Consider the following 26,548-nt stretch of genomic DNA (forward strand, 5'->3'; position numbering starts at 1 on the left):
CCGGCAGCAGAACTGTGTCCCCAGCACTGCTGTGTGATCAGGCTCCTGTGCCGGCTGCCTCACCGAACTCAGCTGGTGGTGTGTTCAGTGCACCCCCCTCCTCCTCTCCCATCCCGCGATGAGAGATTAGAGCTCAGAGAGGGAGAGAGGAGAGGGAAGGAGGGGGAGTTTGGCTTTAGATATTCCCCCTGTCCCTTTTCCTGCTCCGCTTTCTGGGGGTAGGAGTCAGAGTTAGGACAATGGCCAAAAAGATGGTTCCCAACCAGCCGCTGAATGGGAACACTGTTGGTGGTAGCGCTTCATTCAAAGCCCGGCCCGGGCACATTGTCCTCCCAGATCGGCAGAGGAGAATGGAGTTTGCTGGTGGCTGCCAAAAGGTTAGCAGCCTCTGTGAAAGGACCAACCCATTATTCACTGCCCTTTACAGAGCCCAAGCACCCTTTGTGCTCCTCCTCCCTTCCCTCTGCACCGCCAGCTTTTTCTCACTCCGGTGCTCCGGATCTGCGCCCGACGGTTTCCCCCAAAGTGAGCGAGTGAGGCGCGATGCCACCACTATCCCACCCCTGCGTCCCTAACAAGGGATACCAGGGGAGTCGAAACATATAACGACCTCCCCGCCACCACCTTGCCTCACAACACTCCCCACCCCTGTCAAAAAAGAACCTTTAAATGATATGGCCCAGAAGTAACAACAAGGTTACCATTCACAACACAAGGGGATTTAGAAAGAGGGAGCGTGGAAACTGCCACTCAGCCAACACCATTTCTATTCAGTCCCCTCAGCCACCCAGCTAAAACTCAGACACGCCACTATTTAGGTGTATTTACAACGAAAGGGGGAAATAAATCAACTGAAAAAGCATGATGAAAGCAGAGGAAATACAAAGAAAACACTTCAATGTAAGAAACAACAGAGGTGCTTTTCAAACTTCATTATGCCAGTAAATCCAGGTAACTTACAGCATAATAAAAAAAAGCAAAAATATATTCCTTAAACACTCTAGCTTCCCAGTCCATTAAAAGCAAACATTCACATCGAATCAAGAATGAAGTACAGGTTAAATATGACCTCATAGAGAATTCTCATTCACATCAGGAAGCCCTGTAATAATGTATGCCACCCATATATGCATGTAGTTATCCAAAGCAGAGCCCTGTCGTGCGTTCTGATGCTTTTTGAATGGGAGGTCACCTGCTGCGCGGCTGCTACCGGGCTTTTATTCTGTGTAAGCGTGGCCAGGTAGGGAGCAGGGGTCGCACCGCGCACTCTCTCATTCTCCTGCGCTGCAAATGGATATCCCATAAATCACATTAGCATGGCCTCTGAAAGGATAACCTGTTTGTACAGAGGCTGGCTTCACTCAGTGTAGAGTGGAGAAATCTTTACTATTGCTATTAAGATTCCTAAAGCCTCACCAGCATAATTAAAAATGCTAAATATATTCTCAGGGATCCATATGGGAGCTCAAATGTGCAAATGGCATGGCAATCTGTGTGGAAGACGATGATGATAAACTTAAGATTTTATTGTCACTCTTAGTGGAAATTTGTCTTTGGCTTCTCTCAAACACAGCAAAGGTACATACAAACACATAAAACGCACAAATGTCCAACACACAAGATGAAATAGAGCAAACAGGCAGGTAGGAGCAATAAATTACATCAATGATAGATGACAGCACATCTTATAAAATAATACTTGTACCTAATACAGTTATTCTGTGTTCATTGCCTGAATGGCATAGGGAATAAAGGACTTTCTATAAATGTTACGACTGTTTTTTGGGACCCTAGATTGACGGTAAAACGGTAGCAGCTCATTTTGATTCAGTGCAACATGAGCGCTAAGTGTGCCCCCAAAATTAAATTAAGGACAATCATTTGGTATTTCTGGTGTGCAAATTTGACAAAAACTCTTGCTGAGCTGAGTTCATGCAAATGGTTTCTTCTCTGGGGAGCATGAATGTACTCAGTGAATGTCAAGAAAATTAGGTCTGATCCTTTGGGGACCAAATTAAACCATTTTTTACCTGATTGTGGCAAAAATAAACTAAAATCAGTCCTTTTGATTTGATGGCAATCTGATCAGTGTTTTATATAGCATTCCTTTATTTGTACATTGGACCAAAGTGTTAGACAGACGCATGTCAACATGCAAATGGTTTCTCCTCTGGGGAGTTCTAAAATCAGCTAAAATCAGTACTTTTTGATATCATGGCAATCAGGCTAATATTTTATATATTATTATTTTATATATACATTGGACCAAAGTGTGAGACATATCCCAAATGAGCAATCAAAAAATGCTTTCTTGCAATAGATGCTGATAGTGGGACAAAACAAAGATTAATGTAGGATAACACAATAAAAAGAGAAAAGAAAATGCTGAAAAGTGAGGGGGAGTTAGAGAGAGGGACAGAAAAAGAACAGATAAAAGAGAGTTGGGAGTTCACAGACCGTATAGTGAGTAAGACCCCCTACTTTTACAGACAGATGTAATCCCACTGGTCTAGGACTGAATCCCACTGAAATCTCCGCTGTACCTCTGCTGCTCGCTCTCACTCTAAGCCTCCATTATAATATCAATACAGGTTCTCCAGACAAGACTGGGGATTGTGGATAGTATCTAATATGTTTTCTACATAACCACATTCAATTCTGATTCTTACAAATGGTAAAAAGTTTAGTTTTGGATTAATTTTTTTTCTAAATATATCAACAACATTATACACATCAACCTTAAAAATGCATTAAATGCCTTATACCTGAAACACCTTTGACCTTATTTAATTTGTGTTTATTAAGAGTCTAAACTGTGATTAAGTCTAACATCTATTCATATCAGGAAAAGGGAGTCTCTCCACAGCGAGGGGAATGACTTTACTTTATGTCCTCACGTCACGATAAAAAGAAAATAATGTTTGAAAATACAGCATGGAAAGCTAAAAGGGGAAACAGAGGTGTTGCCTGGCCTGTACAGTACCTGTCTAAAACGTAGCCCAGCGCCTTCTGCCTGGTCCCAGAGTAGACAGAGGGGCTTTTCTCCCAGGCCACCAAGTTGGAAGCATCGTGGAAAAGGTGGATGTTGACCAGATCAAAGGCACTGAAATGAAAGAGCACAGTCTGAGTGACCTTCTTCAACCAAAACATCATGAATAAGCATTTATAGCATGTGATGTTTCATTCCATGAGACAAAACTGAAGCTAATGTTTCAGCTAGTTTGTAATTCAACAACTGTTTTCTATTACTTAATTAGTATAAACTGAATTAAGACTTTTAACAAAGTTATTGTAGGCAACTTAAAGTGGGCCTATTATGCTTATTTTCAGGATCATACTTGTTTTCTGGGTTTCTACTAGGACATTACATGCCTTAAGGAACATAAAACACTTGATTTTATTCATACTGTGTGTGCTGGAACAACTGTAAGCCTGATGTTCTACTGCTCCACCTGCAGCTCCAAAAAATACAAAATCTATTTGTGGCAGAAGATGTTTTAATCGTGGCAGGCCGCCACAAATAAATGAACCAGGTGGGAAACCCTGATGGAAACTAAGGAAAAGCAATAGGTTAGATTTTGATTAAAGCTCACTGTGAGTATCTGAGTGAGAGATTTGTGAATGAAGGCATTAGATTCGGAGCTTTTAATCAACTGTTGGCAACAAGACAGTAATTTGGTCATTATTGACTTGGTAAATATTATATTTTTCCTGACGTTGAAAAACTACATTACTTTTAAGTGGGAAAAAACAAATGAGTGACACAATGAGTGCAGATATCGCTACATATTAACTCTAATCTGTTTTCTTTCAGTTTGTCCTGTCAGGGGAAGAGCAAGATAGCTTCATGTACAGTGATGAACACTTCCCTACTGATCCTATCAATCTGAGGCTTTTTGTTAGCATGTGCAGTCTGGCCACCCAGAGGAATTGGTCTTATCTCGAGGGGTTTATTCTGCAGTGACATCTTGAACAAATGAATACACGCATGGCTTCAGCTATCTGTGTCTATCCCATCTCTGATCTGATCTCCCTACTCTTTGCCAGCCTCTCTCTCTGTGTTGCTCTTGTCAGACGTCATGCCCCTATTAAATGCTTACCGTTTCAGCTCTTTAGTTCTCATGTCATCCTTCTATTAGATTACAATCCCCCCCCCATCTCCCACCCCTCTGCCCTCCACCCACTGCACTGCACACTGGAAGCTAGCGTTTGTATTCATGCCGTACAGGTGGTTCAACGGCATGTAATGTTTTTTGTCATCTGTCATATGCAACTGCTTGGCTAACGTGATTATGTCTAATCAAATCCCTGCTCTCTGGCATTGCACACTCTGTGTGTGTGTGTGTGTGTGTGTGTGTGTGTCCTGTCTGTAACCACCACACCTCGCACAGCCCTTAAAGTTGGACATGACTGACACGGTTCATCTGTAATCACAGTGATACAGCTGTAATGATGCGGGGTGGAACAGAGAGGAGGCGGGGTGTGTCATTGGAGGGACTCACCAGTCAGACAGAGCCCATCGAGTTCGGATGAATCCCTTTCTGGACCACTTGCACTGCAGGCAGGAGGAGAGACTCAAGTTAGCATCACAATGGTAGATTTTGACTTGAGTAAGCATTCAGTCATCACATGGCAAATGAAAACTACATTGTTTCAGTTATTTTACAGTGTCCACTATCTGGGAGCACACCCACCTGAACTATCAGGTTGAATTTCCATCCAACTAATTTACTTTTGTATTGAATAATGCGTTTTTAACTACATGGAATCTATGGGGAAGTTGTTGATGGATACAGATATAAAGGAATAATTAATACCTTAAAAAAATCTGTGGTGGAGGAAAGTTACTGAGCACATTTAATCAAGAGCTGTACTTGAGTACACAAGTACTTCACCTTATTCCATGCATTTGCTGCCACTTTATACTTCTACTTCACTGCATTTTAGAGGACATTATTGCACTTTTGACTTCACTACATTTGTATCTGACAGACACAGTTACAAGTAGGCCCAGATGGTTTCTGCACCTGCAGAATTCCCACGACATCTCTACAGATTATAAAATGAAATAAAATAACATAAAATTCCACAGATTTTCGCTCTGGATAATCACTGTAAAAATAAACAAATAAATTAAAAAAATTGCAAATTCTTTTTGGATTTAGTTACAAGTTACTTTAAACATTTTTTACTCACACAAAATAGCTTATAAGTGACCAGCTACAACATTAAAATGCTGTTTACTTGTTAATCAGTCAATAACATTAACTCATAAATAAACGATAAATTATGATAAAATCTCTCGAAAAGGGTCCTTCCTGCATGGGAAATACTTGTTGATATTTTTAGTGCATTTTGCTCACAAAGTAAAACTTTGAATCCAGGACTTTTACTTTTCTTTTCTTGATCTTACATTCTGGTTTTACTAATTTGACCTAAGTGCAGGAGAACTTCATTCATCCCTGTAGGTAAGTCAATAAACTTAGTAATTGCTTAACATCTGTATTTATAATTGATTATTGATTAATATTTACTCACAAATGCCAATCAACCACATTATATGGAAATAATCAAAAAGTTACTATGCCATTTTTAATTACTTTCCACCACTAAGTACATGTATAAATGGGCAAGAGGTCTGTTTCTTTGTTTATGTCCAGCTGATACAAAACGCACCTAGAGCATATTTTCTTTCTTCGCACTTCAAAAGTTGGTTTGAAAGATTCTCATCAGTTTCTTTATCACACGTCTGATATATAACCCAATAAATTCCTTCAGCACTGAACCTACAGTCTGTAGGTTCAGTGCTGAAGGAATTTATTGGAACCTACAGTCTGTAGGTTCAAGTTATACAAAATATACAGAGCCTTAAACTCAGTGTAAACATCCTGTGTGCAGCTGTTTGACCAGATCCCACCAGCTTTGAGTTAATTATCCAATCACAAGTCCACAGACCGCTCTCAAACAGCACATGATTCACCATGAAGCTGATTATTAAATGAGAGACAAATTGATGTTGCGAGTGTTCTCATTCTGAATAGATAAATACGTCTCTTTCCCTCAGCCTCTCTCTTTTCCTGTCTATCTCCCTCTGATACTCCTAATGGGGAGTTAACTGCAGTGATGAATAAACTAATTATGGGCCAGGTCACATAATTACAAATTGACTAATTTTATTTAGGGAAAAAAAAAAAACCTCAGATGCAAATTAAAAGCCTAAGAGGTATTTGATTGCACCTCACATCCTTCAATCTGCATTAGTACAAGATTAACTGTATCAAATTGAATTACATTAGCATACTTGAATTAATCCATACTGCCTCGGCAGGATGTATGGGCCCAATTATAACTCGCTGTCCCGATATTGTGACTTTGAAAGGAGCAAATGGAATTAGATGTGAGTGTCACACTGCGGCATAACAGATTGACCTTACACTTAAAAAAAAAAATGTTTTAAACAAACTGAATCAGAATATATTAGAAAGATAAATAAGAGGATTGAGTAATTACAGTCATGCGTTTATGTACACAAAATGTATATTCGATTACACGCGTTGCGTAGAAATCCATTAGTGCGCTTTGCAGTATGTTGATGTAAAGTTGAGGAAAGAAAGTGGGGAGGATGAGGAAGGATAAGATGAAGGGTGAGTGTTTAGAGGGGGCGGAGACGGGGTTGTGTGTGTGTGTGTGTGTGTGTGTGTGTGTGTGTGTGTGTTGGGGGGGTCCGACTTGCTCAGTGCTCATACAAGCTCTGACTGCAGCCAGAGACGTTTAATCTCGATTTAATTTAAAGAGCCATTAACTACAATCGCAGCATTAAAATCCATCACTTCCTTGACACCCGGCCCCAGATTGCCCCATTTCCTCCACGTATGACTGATTGACCCCCTGCTTCATCGCTTGCTTATAAACACGCTCACGACACACGCAAACACACACACGACCGTCCTGGTCATGTGGAACACGCATCTAAATATCAGAAAGTAAGAAAAAAAAAAACAAAAAAAAACAAAACACTATTATTTCTGTCTATTTTAACCAATTTAAGTGCTTTTATTTTGTAGCTGTTAACATGACTATCTCATGCAATCAATCAAAGTGTAGAAGAAGAGAAGTGTCTCTCTCTCTCTCTCTCTCTCTATTGGCTGACATGATGACATCATGATTTGGTTGCTGCAGCTGATACTGGAGCAGAGACGATGACACAGATGCTGTCCAGCCCCATTTAATCTCCTGCTGAAACATCATCATCACCCCTCCCTCCCCCCAACACACACACACACACACACACACACACACACATGAAAACATCTTAAAAACAGATGAATTTAGCCAATATACTCTCCATGTCAGGGTTATTTAGACAAGAAGCCATATCTGGATTAAACGGGACTTGTAATCATATCATATATCAGCTATGGTGGCTGTAAAGAGTCAGTGAGAGGGGACGAGGTTCGGGGGTCAAAGGGCAACGGTAAAAGGTCACAAGGCTTGGGGTGACATTGGCTGACCTTCCACAGGTCAGCGATGGCGTCTCCGCCCATGACAGTGATGAACGGCTGCTACACACTGGGTCATATCCAGGGGGTGTCAGGCAATACATATATACAAGCTGACCACTACAACACACACACACACACACACACACACACACACACACACACACACACAGGGGATGAGAAGGACACAGACAGACTGAGGAAATAGAGAAAAAAAGACGTGGTGATGGAGGGAAGTGGGGCCATCAGATTCACTGGAAACTGGAAACCACTACATAAAACTCACCAATGGAAAATAACGGCACTATAAAATGTCAGATGTGACACCGGCAGCACACACACACTCTCAGTTGTCCAAAAACACTTTGCCTTCAACGTTTCCCGGTCCATCCCGTTTGATTCTTTGACCTTTCTTATATTTCAGCTCAAAGTCCGACCCCCATAAATAATATCATGGCGGGGTGATGTTTGGCGGAGGGGGTGATAGAAGAGTGCAGGCTGGGGGGGGGGTTACACAAAAGCCCCGTGACAGAAATGCACTGTGAGTAATAAGTAATACACACAAACGCTGATTGATTTGAGCCCCGGTAGACAGTCACATTTATCTTTATTCCATCATCCAGGGGGGCCATCAAATAAGAGAGGGCCTCGCGTAGGGTTTATATGACTGGACAGCACGTGCGTGTGTTTGTGTGTGTGTGTGTGTGTGTGTGTGTGTGTTCGGATAAAGATGCATCACATGTGCAGAGAGCAGTCTCTGTCACTGTCACCACTCAAACATTGCCCGTAAAAATGAAGCAGGAATGCCAAGCGCTCTGAGAATTCTGTTAAATTCAAGACGATGAGAGAAAAACGACAGATTCAAACCAGCTAAATTGGATTATTTTTTTTTTGCACATGTGAAATCAATATACATTTTCTGATCTTTCTGTGCGCCAAAAAATGAGCGTAGAAAGCCTTCATTTAGCCTTTCATTCCGACATTATCCCCTCGTTTACGAGCTCCTCGAAGTCTCGTGGATCACGCCTGTCACGGAGGAACAGCATCTGTGTCACAGGTGTCTTGTCTGGTGATAAATGCCGAGAGCATTTTACAAGCAATGCCAGTTTAAATGACTTCATCTCCTTAACGTACGCATCTGTGAATCACGCGCGGGGGTTTAAATCAAAGGAGAAAAACATGAAGGAAGTTAACTTTCATCGGGGGGCAGAACTTGAAAGTAATCACAGCCCCGTAGCAGAGCTTACTACAGAGGGCACTAAAAGGGTATGAAAAGTCAATGCTTTTATGGACACGCTCATGGTGCCAAACAACAAATACAAACTCATATGGATGTTGATCTACAGCCTGTCCCGCTATTGCCTTCCCCTACTCTTTTTTTTTCCTACGGCTGTGTAAAACAATCAATAGCAAGGGCACATTAAGGTCTGGGTCGTATACTTTATTTATATAAGGCAATGACAAATCCTTATGATGCAATGGTTTTTGGAGGCATGTATTACTGCGCCAAACAAATAAATATATTAATGCCCCAGGGGGGGGGGGGGGCGGAGAGATTGACGGAACAACGGGAAACGACAAGCCGCCAAATCCATCACGGCGACCTTTCAGAAGAAATGCGCCCACTATTTTGTCCACTTCCTTCTTATTCAGCATTTCAATTAATGTCCCCGCTTCACTCTCCTTCACTTGCAGCTATAACTCAGATGGGGGATTACGGAAAGAAGTGGAGTTTTTGCATATAGAGGGGGTGTCACTTAAATCAGAATCAAACCAGCGTAGGAGCAGAAAAAGGGCCGAGAGCGGGAAGTGTGAATGTAAGTGATTTTGCCCAATATTTTATTTTATGACATTGGGTTTGAGCCACTTTTAAAAGCTGAAATAGAGAGCCATCATGAATATGATCTAGGTTCAGTGAAAAATGATATTTTCAGAGTGCTGGTAATTTCTTTTTTAACTTCTTTGTTTAATTCTTGTTGGTTTTTTTTTTTGGTTACAGGCCCTGCAGAGCTCAGGGCATTAGTTAATAAATTAATTAATCCACTGACAGAAAATAAATCTGCAACTATTTTGATAATCAAATATTTGTTTACTTTCAAGTAAAAATTTGCTGGCACCAGTTTCTTGAATATAATCTGCTTTTCTCTGTTGTTTATTGTGTAAATAAAAACATTTCTGGGTTGTGGAAAAATTAAGCAGGTTCTGGGAAACTGTGGTGGACACCGTTTCTATTTATTTATTTTCTTTTCTAAAGACAGAATGATTAATTGATTAATCGCAGTAATAATTGTCTTTAAAAACAGTGCCTTATGAGAATTTCAAAATATGGACACGAGTGATTCCCGCAGTATTAGAGTGTATGCGCGGTGCGCAAACATATGTTTGTATCCCTTTGTATCATTCTGTGTCCCCTTTTTAAATTCAGAGCTATTGTGGGTCTGTGAACGCAGCACAGCCAGAGCTCTTCATGAGTTATTTTTTTCCTCAGCAGCAGTTTGTAATATTGGGGGGTGTATAACTGTTCAGAGATGATCAGATAAGATTTGTGGATGAAAGGAACAGTTTTTTCAAGTGAATGCAAAGTTTTAGACCCAGCAGAGCTATTAATAACCAAACAGTAGGTTATATATATCTATTCCAATAGCGCTCTGCATGACCGGTCCAGCTTATTAAAGTAAAAGACTTATATGGGGCGGCAGATGTTTTAATTGAGGTGAGCTACCACAAACAAATAAATGTTTGGGAGACTCAAAAAACACAATGTGCGTCTGAACAATCCAACACTGATTTATCAATACATATCAATTCTAAATAACTGAAATGGTTTCAATACTTATTTTTCACAACATAGATACTAGATACTACTGATATTACTTTCTCACTCTCTTATCTTTTCTGACAGTGTTGACACAAGAGTTTGAAAGATTTGAAACAGCATAGTACAAACAATACAAAATAAACATTTGGTAGCCAATTACAAAAATAAAATAATTTGTATTTTTACTCTACTAGATACATTTTACTGCAATAAAAATGACTGAAGTGAGATAAAAGACTGAAAACTTAACCTTATTAGATAAAAGTAGATGCGGACAAAGTTTTCCTTTTGGGACATAATTTGCAGTTAAAAAAAGGTAATTAAAGTTAGCGCAGTGCTGAGCATATCGTAAAATGTTGAAAATCCCAATAATATCCTACTGTGGGGCTTCTGATGAAACCCACACCTAATAACCTAACATCTCCGCAGTGTCCCACCTCCTGTCACACACTCAAAGTGTCGTCTTCTCGTAATTCATCTGACTTGATGCAGATGTTAAAGGCTTTTTAAAAGATTTTTACTTAAACTTCAGAGCATTTTAAATGTGTGACAATCTCAGAGGCTTTTGAGCGTGTGCACTACCTCAAGAAGGATGTTTTCATTAATGTAAAATTCAACTTATTGTTAATGTTAATACACTCATTGTTGTTTGCTGTTCTCTGCAGCAAATCATGAAAACCAATGTTGTCTTTGTCATATTATAGCCTTATTATATTTATTTTTCAATAACAATTTAAATTTTTTTGCTGTCACTGTCAATTTTTCCTTGTGGTATCAAAAGTGGTATTGAATATCGGTATTTTTTAAGGTATTGTGTCAAAGTTGGACGCTGGTCTAAAGTGCCACGCACCAGTCAAGTGCGGTGAAATGTACTGAATGACATTTGGTTTCTCTGTTATACACACAAACCGACACACACATACACCGAGCCCTCCTACCATGATGTCATCAGTAGCCCGCTCACTGACACTTTATTAATGGGGGACCGTAAAGGGAAGACACAAGCAGAGAAACACACACATCTGTCTCCCTGCGGCCACCTGAGCTGCCTGCTGTCACTCTCTACCCTTCCCAAGAGGATTCTGTCTGACCAACTGGATGAATTTCATATACAGATTTTCAAAAAAAATATTTACCCTAATAATTAGCATGTAAACAAGACACCTGCTCCCTGTGTCTTTTTTTTTTTACTTTATTTATTCTTTACACATTCGTTGCAACAATTATTCATCACATCTGAGGCTGCATGACCCAAAACTGAGCCCCTAGCTGGGACAAACCAGTTGCATGCTTTGGGACTCCTGTGTGGCATTCTGTCTGGTCCAAGATCCCTGTGTAATAGGATTCCTCAAAGCTGCAGATGGATGGCAAATCTAGGCGGTTTCATCTACTAAAAGAGGGCATAAATCACTAGCGGAGGAAGCGGGGACGAGGCAGGGGTTATCACCAGTCTGCCTCCCTCATGAGAGCTTTGCATTAAAGCATTAGTGAAATTAATTCATCTTTCATAAGAGGTTTGAGCAGTATCTGTGATCTATGATAACAACCAATTTCTCACTACGGAGGGACCGGAGGAGGGAGGGAGGGGAGAAAAAAAATACTCGGCGACCCTGATAGACTACACAAATCTGCTCTTTTTAAATGGGCTAACATTATCTGGAGTGCTGCTCTCTGGAGCATCATCCCAGATTCATATCCCGGCCGGGAAAGAGGCATAAATCACCGGGCAAAACTTTTCTCATCTATCCCCCCCTTCGACCAAACCTCCTTTCTCTCTACATCACTCCCATCATCCCTCTCAGGCTGAGCCGTGCCACGTTTGTTTTGTGGTTTTCTTTTTCTTGTCCCGTTAAACGCAGAACAATGCTTTGGCTGTAATCATTTTAAATGCGCCTCAATCAGTGTAATTGGTTTTAGATCATCTCCAGAATGGCAAAGTGGGAAACCTGAAGATGTTTGTGTGTGTGTGTGTGTGTATGTGTGCATGTTTGTGTGTATGTCTGGGGGTGGCTTGGGGTGGGGAGTCCTGCAGTGTGTGAAAGAGACGGAAATTGGGGGGAAGTGTGTGAAGGGGGCCGTATCCATCTGTTTTGCATATATTTGCGGAGGCGGCCGTCGGAGCATGGTTGACAGATGAGTGGGGAGTGCAGGGATGACACACGGGCGGTCGTGCTCTTTATTACTATATCAGCACAGCTATGCTCAGCGCCCGGCTCCCCCTCTGATAACACACCGCCGCCGAAAGCAGAAAACTGAACACAGCGGAGTGAGCAGAGAATTGCTTCACGGGACACAGCGACCAAGACTTTTCTCTTGTTTCACGATTTGAATTTTTTGACTGATTTGTCTTTAAATCGGCCATGTGTCAGCTGGATTTCCTTGAAGCAGAGAGAAAAAATTGGATTCTTAAACAAAAAGATGAATAAAAATGAAATAGCTTTTTAAAAAAAATGTATAGAAAGTAGGGAAAAGAAATCTCTCTTTTTATATAAACTATTATCTGAAGTTTGGCATCGTTTTACAGAAAAACTCACATTATAAGATTTTTTTCCACAATCTTGTTTAAAAAAATTTTTAAAAGTTTATTAGTTTTGTGTGGTAAAAAAAGGAAACCAATATAGAGTACCTTTTTTAAAAAAAAATAGCAGTTTTATGAAACCTGTATACTGTATATGATTTAATAGAGCTGCATGTTCACCCTCCCATGTCATTGTGAAATCTGTCAGTCAATGTCTCAGCAGAAAAAACGCCACCTTCAGTCAGTCTTGTGTTCTTATTACATCACCCACCTCTGGAAAGTAGTCCTGTGGAAACTTCTCCTTCTCCACCGAGGGTGTGCTTTCTAGTGTGTCTGTGTAGGTCTCCTTCCCTACAACCTTCTTGAATTTCTTGGCTGAAGAGGAGAGAAAAGGAGGAGGAGGAGGAGGAGAGAAAGGGAAAAGGGAGAAAGAAAGTTCATTGTTACAAACATGGCAGGTTAATTTTTGGAGACCCCATGTGTGAGTCTGAATCTCCTGATACAATTAGAGCTCAGTGAAAGCCGGAGCAGACAACTGCACCACCTGCTGGTCACACTAAAGCACAGCAGGTATAAGTATTAAATCAAAGCAAGTGAGAGGTCACAATATGGCTAAAATAAAAATATATATGCCTGTGTTTGATCTCACAGGAGGATTGCTGTGACCCTGAATATATCCTGATCCCTCTGCATTTACTGTAACATGAAGATGGGATTACTGGGCCCAGCAGCTCCTCTTCCTTTTGACTTTGGCCAGAAGAGAACACACTGGAAGATGGATCTGCCCTGTTGGTATTTATGAGGTTAATGGTTTATGATGTGGAGGGACTTCCTTTTCTGATTCAGGAGTGTAGGAGTAAAGGATGTTGCATATGTTGGTCCTCTGGCGCAAGTTAGTGATTTGTGATTTTGGGCTACATGAATAATGTGAGAGTTCATATTCAAGCTTGTGTACAGTCATTGATGCCAAGAGTGGGCTTATTAAATACACGTGAGAGAGAACTGGTGTCAGTTAGGGTTGTAAAAACCATACTGTTGTGATATAAAATTAGGCCTATTTGATAAAAATTGCAAAATTCTGAGCCAATAGCAGTTTTAAAAAAATCTATTAATTTATTTATGTATTTTTGTTATTTATTTCCCTTTTTGTGCCAGGACAACAAAGAAATATGCACTATAAGAAAATGACTAAACTAAATGAAGTAGTTCCTTCATTACACTCTTTGAGCACAAACAAGTTTATAAAACAATTTTATTTCACCTTGAAAACTAAAAAAAACAGCTTCAAAAACCCTTTATACAGTATTTTATATAATATGCACTCTAATATGTAGTTTATATTGACGTGAAAACATCAACAAATTTCTCTTTCAAACAGCAGCATTCATTTCAATATATCACCAAAACCGAAATTTTATGAGATAAAATCAAACGCATCATGATAACCGTTCAATTTCCTTACTCAAAACTCATTTTTACTGAATAGAGCTTGAATGCATCGTAATGTAACTCAGTGCAACCTTTGTTAGCTGTTAGTTTCAGCAATGGGCTGATAACAGCTAACTTCAACTAGCTTTTTTTCTGCCAATTGCAGAGTTTACTGCATCGTTTCATTCCAGTGGGATCCCTGAGAAGATCTCTGTTTATCCCAAAAACCAACATCCGCCTGTGCCATTGCTGAGTTTCATCTTGTTTGCCAAAATACCGATGACAATGCAAATATTGTCCGAAATCAATGTTTGGCTTATAAATTGGTGCATCCCAAATATCATCACTGACAGAATTGTAATATCAAATGAATTTGATCATTTATTCTCAAGGCTGAATTCCATTTAGCTGCTTCATGTTAAAGGTCCTGGTATTGTGCATGCTGGCTCATTGGGGAACTTGCTTAGAAAGGAGCCGTGGTTGAAGTTATCAGCAACGCCTGCGCTTTTCATGCATTCTCAACTCAAAATTTCTGCTGTGTAAAGGACCTGTTACAAACAATTATCAACAAACAACACAAAATGAACAGTAGTTTATGTAATTCTGACTCATGGGGCGTGGTCCTCTCCCCTCTCGACCCCTCCCCTGCCTTCGCCCTGTCCTTCACTGGGGCAACTGGTGCTAATGCTGACTTGGGTCTAATAGGAAGCGAGGCGCCTCCACATCTATATCCCTTCTTTAATTAGCGCGGCCGCAGGACCCCGGGGCCCTCTGACACCGCAGCCTGATGAGACCGCCGTAACTGTCCAATAACCCGCCGCACACCATTACTGTAGGCCCGAAATCTTATGAATTAAATCCTAATATTAATAAGCATTACCATTCTGTCCCCCTCCTCCCTTTACATTATCCACAAAGCCAATCTTAGCTCGCTGGTTTTGATGGAAGCGGGAATAGCCTGCAAATGGTTGTGTGGGATACGCAGGGGTGGGATGAGGGGGCACGGTGTGAGGATTACGGCGGGGATGATGTATATGTGGAAGTGTGTTGGGAGAGGGGCACTCACCTTTGAAATCAAACTGGTGGATGTTTTTCAAAGACTCGTGGATAAAGTAGAAACTCCCGAGAGCCTGCAAGAGGAAAAGCACGGGTCAGACTGGACACATTTGACATAAATTATCCCATAATTTATTCATTTATTTACTGGATCTGAATCTGGTCCAAGGTACGGATCATGATTGTCAAAATTGATCATTTCACAGATGAGGAATATTCCTACATTTCCAACCATTTTCTGCAGAATTTGCCACCCGTTCAAGAGCTCCAATTCATCTGATTATTTCTCTGGTTTCCACGGACCCTGCTCACAACGTTCTCACAATGCTGAGCATGCAAACGATTGACCTGACATGTGAAAGCTGGACTAATAAACTGTGCTGAAAGTCTCGGGCCTCACTCTTTAACACACTCCACAGCACACGCTCAACGGGACGCCGCAGACACTACACACCATCCGACTACACAACAACAGGTGCAACGTGCCCTCGGTACAGTACACTCGGTCTCCGTGCACCCCATTCTCGGGGCTCAGAGTCCTCTAATGTGGCGAGTCAACAATTTGAGCTTTCAAAGGACACATTCAGATGGACTTTTGAATGAGCAAAGATCAACTTCAATAGGCTTAAAATCTTAATTTTCCCTGTGAACAATCAGGAAACTTTCCCAGTCGGCGGACGAGCCAATCAAAGTCTGTGGGAAGAAGTGAGAGTGGTGCAGAGGGGGGATTTGATGCGGTTCACAGTCCACTACACTGCTTTTCTGTTGCCCTCTTTACATTTAGGGCAAATGGAGGCAAAGCTCAAGCTCAATCCCCTGTGTCTTTGAGATAGCAGACCTTTTGGCTCGGGATAATTCTCCTTTCTGTCCTCAAACAGAAAAGCAAAGGGTGCTAAGTAACTTTTACGATAAATAAGAGCAAGCAAATTGAAACACAGGAGAGAAAACAGCAAAGTTGCAATGTAGGAGATAAGAGAAAACAGGAGGTAAGAGGCAGGTACAGTAAAGGAAAGAGGAGCGATGAAGTGGGCTTAGAGGGGTGTGATCAAAAGAAGGAGGAGACATCTGTAGAAGAAAAGGCTCCGGGCATGAAGGAGGATTTAGTCTGGAGGGTTTTCCTGTGTTTTCCCATTGAAGCCGCCGGCTGCAGACGCCTCTCCCCGGCATGCTGGGAGAGAGTTTGGGCCCGGCCCGGCCTCTGCATTATTTATGAGCGCCGGCACATCTTGAGATTAAACATTTGCTGATTTGTCAAAAGCACAAACATGAGGTCCTGCCCATCTCCTTGACATATAAGTTCAGCCGACGGAAAACACTGTCGCACATTTAATTGATGAGAACAGCGGCTGGTGACCCGAACCCCCCGCCGCGCTCCCCTCCCTCCGCTCCCTCATTCCTTCTCCTGCTCTGACGGAGGACAGAGAAAAAAGAGGGAGGTGTGTGTGTGGGGGGGGTGCGTGTATGAGAGGGGACGGTGCTGGGCGAAGGCAGGACTCAAGGTCACAGCTTTCCATTGCGAGAGGACGGCTTCCAGGAAGGCCCCCTAACACTTATTTGCGCTCGCTTGTCTTTATGTTCTCTTTCACCTTAAAGTGCCGACAACAGACTTGGGGACAGAGATGGATAGGAGACCGGGCTGAGGGAGGGAAAACTGTGCCATTTGTCAAAATGGTGCCACTATGCTAACTGCTGCTGTTTGTGTGAATATTTCAGGGGCAGTCGAATAAAAGTGACGAGTTTGAAATATGACACATGGGAAAATATGGAGGTATATTTCACACAATTAGAAATTAAACAGCAGAGCTGCAATTTTTCTGGAAAGTCAAACACTGAAACAATTAGTTGATTAATTGATAAGCTGATTAACAGAAAAATGAACAGACAAAAATCCAAATAATTGATTAATGGTAAGAGAAAAGGGTTTATTAAAAAAAACAAGTCAATGAATCACTGCAACCGTTTGAATGACCTGTTGGAATAGATGAATATCTTTAAACACTGCCAGACCGAGCACACTGAAAGTCAGAAAACAGTGTTCATCACAATTTCCCAGAGCTCAAGGAGGCATCTTGTGTGTAGAGACCCCCCCCCAAAGAAAAAAATTAGCCAGGGCAAATGAGAAATCAACAAATTAATATTTCAGTATATAAATCAATAATTAATAATAAAAATAAATGATCCGACACTTTCTTTGTCTTTCACATTGAGCTCTGGGAAAATGCGATGGGCACTTTTTCTGACTTTATTCAAAACAAAAGGATTAATACATTAATTCAAAAAATACTCTACAGATTAATTGATTATGAAAAATTTAACTCACTGAGAGTACTTTCTAGAGCGAAAAGTGACTTAAAAAAAAATCTGTGCTGACCCCCAAACTCCTTTAATGACTTCAGGGAGTCTTCATCAACTACCTCTGCAAAAAATTAGAATAAAAAGAAATAAATGACTGACTTGTTCACTTTAATTCAAAGCAGCCACTGTCTGTCTCTCTCTCTCTGATCACTCTACAGGCCCTCAGTGCCCACAAAAAAACTAAATTCATCTGACATCAAACAAATCGGCATGAATCAATTCTCAAATAAATGATAAACAACTGTGCTTAAGTGGCTATCCGTGTAATCGCAAAAATCTACTTAACCCTCAACCCTAATAAATATTTATTTGACATCAGGGTCCAGAACGCAGCAGCTGCTGTGCTCTCTCTCCTCTCCTCTGCCTCCCTCCTGCACTCTTCATGAAGAAGCTATTATATTAGCAGGGCGCAATTAATCCATTTGTCTCCTTACATGACAGGCTCAAAATATTCATTAGGGCTGGACTGCGCTGACAGGCCATGCTTATCTTTTACCAGTAGCTTTACAATAGCCTGTGTCAAACGTATGTTTGTCACGTCCCTCTTTATTGATTAGCTGCCAGATTCACTTGAAATAATTAAAAGTATATTTTACATATTTATAAACCCCACTGCCACGGTGGCTACTTAATTTTCCATTAGTAAAATGCAGTCTATTAAGTGCACCATGAGGGCCGTGGGGGGGGGCTGAGGGGGAAATGAGTAATCACCATAATTGTAGACAGAAAGACAATAACCGCGCCATAAAAGCTGGAATTTTATGACTCGTTCTGGCAATGCTATCTCTTATCACAAGTCGTATTGGCCACGCCGCTCACAGATAAGGGCACGCTGACACACTGTGCTCTCTGTCTGTGTGCATGAGTGTGAGTGTGTGTTTGTGTGTGTGTTCGCACAAGTGTGTAGTTGACATTTCCAAAACCCCAGCAGATACAGGCTGAACAAGTCCCAATAGACTGGCTGCTGGAAAATAGAGACTTGAGAGCTGCAGTACATAGCCTGCATACTTTGCTCCGCTGAATGCTTTATCGATACCGAGGGCTGCAAAAATTAGTTCTGGCCGGCGAAGAGAAGCAGGAATTCTGTGACCTCTGAATAGATTTTCTGCGTTTAATGTGAAAAATGAGCCATAAAGCAAACATAAAAGTAATAATTTTTCTTCAAGGTCTCACCTCCAATCTGTGCTAAGGGAGAGTGGCCAGTCCCAGGAGAGCTGACACATACACACTCCAGTGTCATCACAGTGTCACTGTACAACTTCCGAGGGTAATGTTCTGCTGTCCCCCAGACACCAGCAAAGCGCGGGCTTATGGGTTTGTGGAACATAGCGATGAGCGTGTGTGTTCGATGAGGGTTTTAACAGGAAAATAGATGAAATCCTCGTAAAGGGTCATTTACTGTAACGATGTTAGCTGTGGCTGAACATGACTGTTTTAATTTGGACATTCTTTCCTTTATAACTGGTTGTACACATACATCTGAACTTTGTATACAATATTGGTTGTGTAAGATGTAGTTTTAGTTGTGCTTAACTGAGGCCACAGTACGGAGTTTTTCTGTGTTTTTGGAGTGGAGGTATCTCAGTTCCGAAGCATTCTTTAAATCCTTTCTAATGGGATAGTTCAAATGTTTGGAGTAGTTTTGTATGAGGTACTTATCCATAGTTAGTGTATTATATACAGTAGATGTCTGTCCGTGTGCTTCCAGTTTGGAGAAGCAGCAGAAGTACTGCCACAGAAGCTAAAGCAATGTACTGCAGTGGACAAGGTGCAGCAGGAAAATGTATTTTAGCCACGCAAAATAAAGTCTTGCATACAAAAAAACTAAAATAGTTTAAGTGTACCCTCTAATTGGAATATTTTTCAACCATTATGTCAGACATCCCATTGCGACGGGGAAGCTGCTATTTGTTTCAGTTCCCCCTTTCGCTAAAGCCACCAAACTCCATTGACCAAAACAATGATTTTAGCTCAATAAACAGGAGCTGCTGATACCGCTGCCTCAGTCATTTAGTTAGTTTGTGTCATTATTTGACTTTGGTGAATCCAAGCAAATCCTTTTAAACAACATGTGTGTAACATCACACAATAACTCAAACAAAACAAGTGTTAAAGGCAGTGGTAGACCAGCAGCTGCTGTGTTCAGTGATGTTAAATCACTGTTTTTCTCAATGGAGTCTGGTGTGGAGAAGAGCGCTAGAACGGCTTTAGTTTCCTAATGGAAATAAATGTTAAACACTAAGGTTAAGCAATGAAAATATTCTTAATGTAGTGTACACTTAGAGTGATATTGATGTTTTTAAGTAGTTTTTTAAAGCGGCTAAATATGTTTATCGCTGACCCCTTAACTGCGGCAAAACATATTTTAGCCACAATGAGTGTGCCAACTGATATCTGCATTATATAATACACTAACTATAAATTAGTACCTAATATAGCCCTACTTCAAAAGAGCTGTACTATTACTTTAAGCTCTTGCTTTTCTTTGTTTGGGCAATGTTGCACCTCATTCTGTCTCATTTCTGAGAACTGCTTTGGAAAAACACATAATTGTTTTGGCAACAGGAAGTAGCACTAGAATCACAGCTACATGGAGACAACAACTTTCAACAGGAGCAAAAAGATCAGACAGGTTGTAAACAGGCCAAATATGAACCGAGATTATCCAAACCTATTAGAGCAAAACAGAGTTAGAGTTGAGTTGATTGGTTTATTAATGTATTAGTTTACAACCTGTTTGATCGGCTTACTGCCTGTGTCAAAAAGAAATGCGGAAAAGTTTAGAGATCTCAGATATAAGCTCAGTGAATACAGTCTTAAGAATAAGACATACTGTAATTAAACACAATTACACATTATTAACAGCGCCTCCTTTAAAGTGATACAGTATTTGCAGTGTGATCAGGGTTATCTCAGCTTTGAGGCTGCAGGCTCTAACAGCCACCTCAGAGAAATATCTCCTCGGGGTTTTCTGTGGCATTTCGCCCTCCAGACAGCAGAGACAAAATGGGCTGTTTTCCAGTTTATATCTCATTGCTCAGAAATCCCCGGAGTCCCCTCATCTGTCAAATCCCTAGTGATGCCACACTTCCACATAAACCAGCACATAGAAACATCAGTGCAAAAAAAACAACTCACAAATGTACACACACACACGCACACTTTTATCGGAAAGGTCAATCAGATAGGCCTGTCATGAAGAAATGGTGTTGCGATACATCAGACACACATGCTTTGTCAAAACAGCTTAGAGGAGGAGGCAGAGACATAAGCTCTGACTAATAGCTACATAATATCCTCATTAGTCACAAAGCACCAGCGTTGGCCACATACTCCAAATCAAAGTGTAAAAGGTTGAATCGTCTACAAACAATAGAACAGCATGATATGTGCTCTGACAGGGTGTAAGAATCCAAATATCTGCTTCAAGATAAGCCCTCTACGTCCCAGCAAGGGACCCATTGATATGCAGGATCTGGGGCTAAAAGAGCACCTTCACAGGAGCCTCTCTGCACAAATCTCCAATACTGCACAAACAGCCTGTTTGTCATCCCCAGTAAGGAAAACACCACGGCACAAAAGTGAGCAGCATCAATAGAGATGGCTTGCTTTTTCAGCCCAGAGATACAGATGGAGAAGCCTTAGTATTTTCTACCCCTCCTGAGCCCGCCGCCCACCCCGGGCTGCCATATGTGTTTGCCAAGGCCCTCTCCCAGTGCCATTGATTGAGTATTCAGAGTATTGAGCCACAGTGTCTATTATTCATCGGCTGCCTAGAAAGCCTGACTGGATACACAGACAAAACTCTCATTAAAACTTCCTCTGTCACTTCCTGTGATTTGAAAGCGGCCCGAGTGTTGGAGCCATCCGTCACGTCCTGAAGGAGCCCTTGTCTCTGGGGTGTGTGTTTGTGTGTGTGTGTGTGTGTGTTGTTGGGGGGGTATATAGGTAGGGGAAAGAGGAAGGGAATCTTCAAAGACACACTAAAAGGAAACATGCTAACATACATTTACCTATTTATTTCACAGTGATTAAGGTTTAAGTCGAGCCGACTCTCCTTAATGCTCTTTCACAGTCCCCATGAGGGACCTCATGAGCAAACCTTGCAAGAAAATTGGTTAACATGGCAAAGAAGGAATAGTATTGATCCCTTACAATTAAAACAGAAACAGCAGATTCAGACCACCTGAACCTCATTTTGACTGGTATTGTGGCCACAGTGGATAATACTGACCTGCAGCTTCTAAATATGGTCATATGATGCTCTTCATATCTAAACGCTGAAATAGTAATTACATCTGTAATGTGCTTACAAAACCAAATGGTATTGTGGAGAAGAAATGGAAACAAGAGTGCTTCAAATACCAAAATTGTTGCTGTTGCCAACAGATTCTGCATACATATATAGGATCTGTTTATGGAGAGTATTTCAATCGGACCTAAAGTGATGGATCGACCGACCATCTGCATCACTATCCATAGGTCCACAGTAAAAAAAAAACAAAACAGTATTTACTACATTTCCCAAATCCAACCTACGTGCATCCATTTATTGATTGTCTATTTCAAGTAATACCCCCCTCACCACCGCTGTATGGATCAGTTATGATACCTGTATTTCAGCTCCGTAGACTGCGTTTCCGGGCCTCCACTTCATTATTCTAAAATCTCCCAGAATGCAGAGAGACATGCGCTCATGATTGATCTCAAAACCACTGATTTTATTTTCTTTTGAGGAAAATATTATGGATGGGTCTAAACAAGGCATAATTGGCCAAAGCCACGGCAGCGCCTGACCTGCCAACAATCCAGACCCACTCTCAAGGTTGGCTGCCTCCCTGGGAAATATTGTGCATTAATTTCATTTAGTCTCCCCTCCAACATTCAATGGTAGAAGTTAATTAAATTGCTTGTCCATTGTGTTCATCCACTTACAAAGTTAATGATATTGTGCCGGGGAATTAAAGAGCGTTTTATAAAGCGCGCGGGATGGGAGCTGGCAGGCACTACATTGCCCAGTTGAACCCTGTCAGTCGGCGGGCTTCTGGACCCCCTAATTAGCGGTGAAATGGATGCTTCCATCTGCCAATTTCCTGCCATGCTCATCAGTCGTGCAGTCGCTCCCCTAACCTGCCCGGCAGAGGGGTCTAAAGCAATAAAACCATCACAGCAATGACATTCAACAAGAAAAAAGAAAAGTGAATACGCGTATACATGATATGACTCAGACTTTAAAAGAGCTTCTTTATAATGCCCGGGCTTCTTTTTTTGCGTTAGACCACATCATTGGCTTCTTCAGCATAATCCAGATGGAAGAGTTTGATAACTTTGTTAAAAATGTTGGATACGCACAGTAATAGCACCTCGTTTCTATTTTTCAGAGAGGGTGGTTTGAATGAATGTCCTCTGATAAAGCAATAAGACAGAAATGTGGTGGGGCCCATTTTGATGTAATACATGCTGGATACTTATAAGAAAGGTACGTAACTCTGGTCATAATTAAAGGATAGCAATCTAAATTCAATTCAATGCATCATTTCTGCACAGTCCCTAATATCCAGTGAGGTAGCCGTGTCCTGTCCACTACAGAGAATGATTAATGCTCATATATATTCCAGCTGCGTATTTACTAATACCATGTTGCTACTTCAGCAGCTTTTAACGAGGACATAAAAACAGAGGATCAAAGTAAATGGGATTACACCTGTGGGGCCGGTGCTGCTGCTGACCTCTTAAGGAGGCTGGGCAAAATGTCCTTTGCATGTCTGTAAATTCATAGTGAAAATGAATTAAATGAAGCCATGGTAAAGGGTGTTTTGCTTGCAGCTTGACACAGGTGCAACTTATATATAAACTGCAGGCTTAAAGGCAGAAAACAGCCAATGATGATTTCATCAGGGTTATCTCACAAACAGAACGGCATCACAAACTGACTAATTAAGGATGCTCTTCAGTTGTATCACGGGAGGTGTAGCCTGTGTTTTTGAAGTTTGACCAGTACTATGATTGACTATGATAGTCCAAAATACCGACAACACTTTTTCGATACGGTGTGTTTAATTATGGACAGTTTCAAACTTGTAAACACAAAAAATCTAAATGGGTGCAAGTGTATTTCCTGTTGAGGACCCAACAGGGGCCATAGCTGTTACTCAACAGATGCCACTCACACGGTTTATACAAATAATAGTATTCACGGTACTAAAGCTATAAAAAAGAAACAGATTAACAATCTGATTTTCAACCCAAGTGTTGGTTAGTGTTTAGTGAACTTCTTTGTACTAGGAATATGTGCTGGTTGTTAAAAAATATATATTTTAAATTGTGTGCCTGCAACTTTTTTCAAAAAAGCACTCTCAAGTTTCATTTGGTTTTGTCTTGTTTTGTTTTTGTTTGTTTTGATACTAGTATCATAATAAAAATATCTGTATCTCGTATCAGTACAGCATTAACAGAGACAAAAACCCTTGATAAGCCAGCACTTCTTCCATTCTGTTCTAAATCTGTGTCTTGTGAGTCCTCTAATTTTATAGAAAACCAATCCTTAATCATCATTTATCCAAAGTGCTAGTCATATTTTTAAGATTACCCCTTCGCCAGACAGATCTAATAGAAGATATAATAAACAGTATTCTTGCAACAGTATAGAAAATGGTTAACACGCAACACGCAGTTTCTTTTTGTCACCTCATTTTAACTCAGAGATTCTTCAAAGTATTAAATTTTGATTTTCATGCCAGAAATCTACATCTACCAACAAAAAATAAATACAAACATTGCTAAGAATAGTAAATGCTGGTGTCACGTGGGAGGGAATCCAGCTAATAGTTAGGAATTAAAATGTATAATAATTGGGCACAAAGCACTCTCAGATTTATCCTGCAACCCAAGTGTGTTGTTTCAAGGCTTCTCAAGATGTATCTCGGCGATCAGTTTCCTTAAACTATCTAAAGAAACAAAGAGTGGTGGGAGACATCCATTCTTTGAAAATTATCCTCTTCTAACATGCCAACCATCAGCGTCCTCTGTACAGCATGTGGAACACAAGAAAGGCTTAAGAATAACTAAACAGGGCAACTAAAGCATCAGGATCAATCTGTGTATTATAAATTCTACAAGTGAAGATATGCAGCCAAAAAGGGACAATGTTAAGAAAAGGTATGACCTAAAACTCAGCCCATATGACCCATTACTTGGAGATATTACGAAACATTTTCAATCACTCTTGAGGTCATCAGCACCATGTATGCAAAGAGCAGTTTAACAAAGCAAGCAGAGCACTTTAAGGTCAGCCAACACCATGATTTACACATAGCTACATTTGGATTGTTCTGTAACTTCATAACAAAGCTCAGGTCAGAACACTGCGGTGCACAATTTAATCAAGACACCAGCGCAACTAGTACTTAAACACGATGTAACATTTGTTCAATGACAAACAGTGACAAGCAATATGTGGGACGATTATAGTTTGAGAGGGAAATTTCTACAATGTCTGTCCCCGCTAACAAGGTCAACTTCTCCCGCCTAAGTGTATCAGACATCTGCAATTGGGCCTGAAAAGACCTTTCTTCTTTCTTCACAGGAATATAATCTTTTAAAAGCAATCTTCAAATAAACCGCTGATCTCGGAGGCCAGCACGCGAAATGGCCACTTTCTTTAAATAACTGCGCTGTCTCTGCTGGGCTTGACAAAATCATCATTTTAAAAGGGGATATGAAGATGATGAATATTTGCCTTATTAGATTGTTCCCAAAGATGAAAAATCAAAGTCTGAACAATTGAGGTATCCATTAGTAATTAAAGTGACATTACCTCCTCTCTATTTTCTCGGGGGCCTCTGCCCGGTTGCCAGAGCCATTATTCAATTGTTTCGGATGCCGGGGGATAAAATGCCTTTAATATACTTATGCTCATTAATGTAAATCATATTTGGCTATGGATGTCCAATAATCAGAAAGAATATTTCAACTTGTAATTCCCCGTCTGTAAAAGTATTCCCATTAGGGGAAGAGGCCCATGCAAATGACAGGTCTTTGAGCTCATTGATTTTTTTTTTTTTTTTTTTATCTCTGCATTTTGGAAAGGCCGCTAATGTTGTCATGGACTGTTCATCAATCTATATTATTATCTGATTTAATATTGCGCCTATTCATGTGGCCTCATTTGTGAAACGATTGATTGAATTAGGATCATACGGGCTGCATGGAGAGGGGAGGCAAAATGATTTTAACTGATCGTTGTGGTTTAATGAAGACTGTGAAGAAGTTTGAAAAGTTACTTTACATCGGTGGTAAACACAACTTGTTTACTTCACTTTAATGAACACTCTCATTTTAATACATGTCGAGGTGGAGCACGTGCACACACACCTGTCTACATCTGGGGTAAAGCAAACAGTGACACAAGCAACTTTCGATGTCAAATAATCAGTATTGAGCAAACTCAACTCTCCCTAAGGACGTTGGCTGTCAGAGCAGTGATGTCAGCCAGAAAAGTAATCAGTCAGCTTCTGTCCAGAGGCAGCTTTGATTCTGTCCCTGTCCCACGCCGCCTGTGGCTCGCTCATGTGGCCTTGTAATGACAAAGTGGCATCCTTGGCTGCCCAGTGAGATACAGCTCTATTGCAGGGTCCCATAATGAAATATATTAGTTTGCTGCTTCTTAGTGGCATTACTTTGTCACTTGTGAGAAGAATTTATCAGGAGGGTCCTCATTTCTCTGTATCAAGAGCCCTTCCTCCTCCCTTAGTACAAACACAACTCTTCCTAAATGAAGGCAACATCGTCTAGATCATGAGCCATCTCATGAAACATCTATAATATACGACAGCTTCCGCGGCGCAGGGACAATCGATGGCGGGTCTACAGTAT

General features: G+C 40.9%; 1 protein-coding gene across 2 annotated transcripts in view; it reads right to left on the minus strand.

The window, feature by feature from the left end:
• LOC121954486 (inositol polyphosphate-5-phosphatase A) overlaps positions 1-26,548 on the minus strand; it is a 184,656-nt gene that overhangs the window by 66,435 nt on the left and 91,673 nt on the right. For both annotated transcript variants that reach the window (XM_042502000.1, XM_042502001.1), the window contains exons 5-8: positions 15,330-15,393; positions 13,107-13,210; positions 4,503-4,555; positions 2,984-3,103 (exon numbers count right to left, since the gene is read on the minus strand). In XM_042502000.1, coding sequence (XP_042357934.1) covers positions 2,984-3,103; positions 4,503-4,555; positions 13,107-13,210; positions 15,330-15,393 — 341 coding nt within the window. The remainder of the gene's footprint in view (positions 1-2,983; positions 3,104-4,502; positions 4,556-13,106; positions 13,211-15,329; positions 15,394-26,548) is intronic.

The sequence above is a fragment of the Plectropomus leopardus genome, chromosome 15 (assembly GCF_008729295.1).
Source record: "Plectropomus leopardus isolate mb chromosome 15, YSFRI_Pleo_2.0, whole genome shotgun sequence".
Classification (NCBI taxonomy): Eukaryota; Metazoa; Chordata; class Actinopteri; order Perciformes; family Serranidae; genus Plectropomus; species Plectropomus leopardus.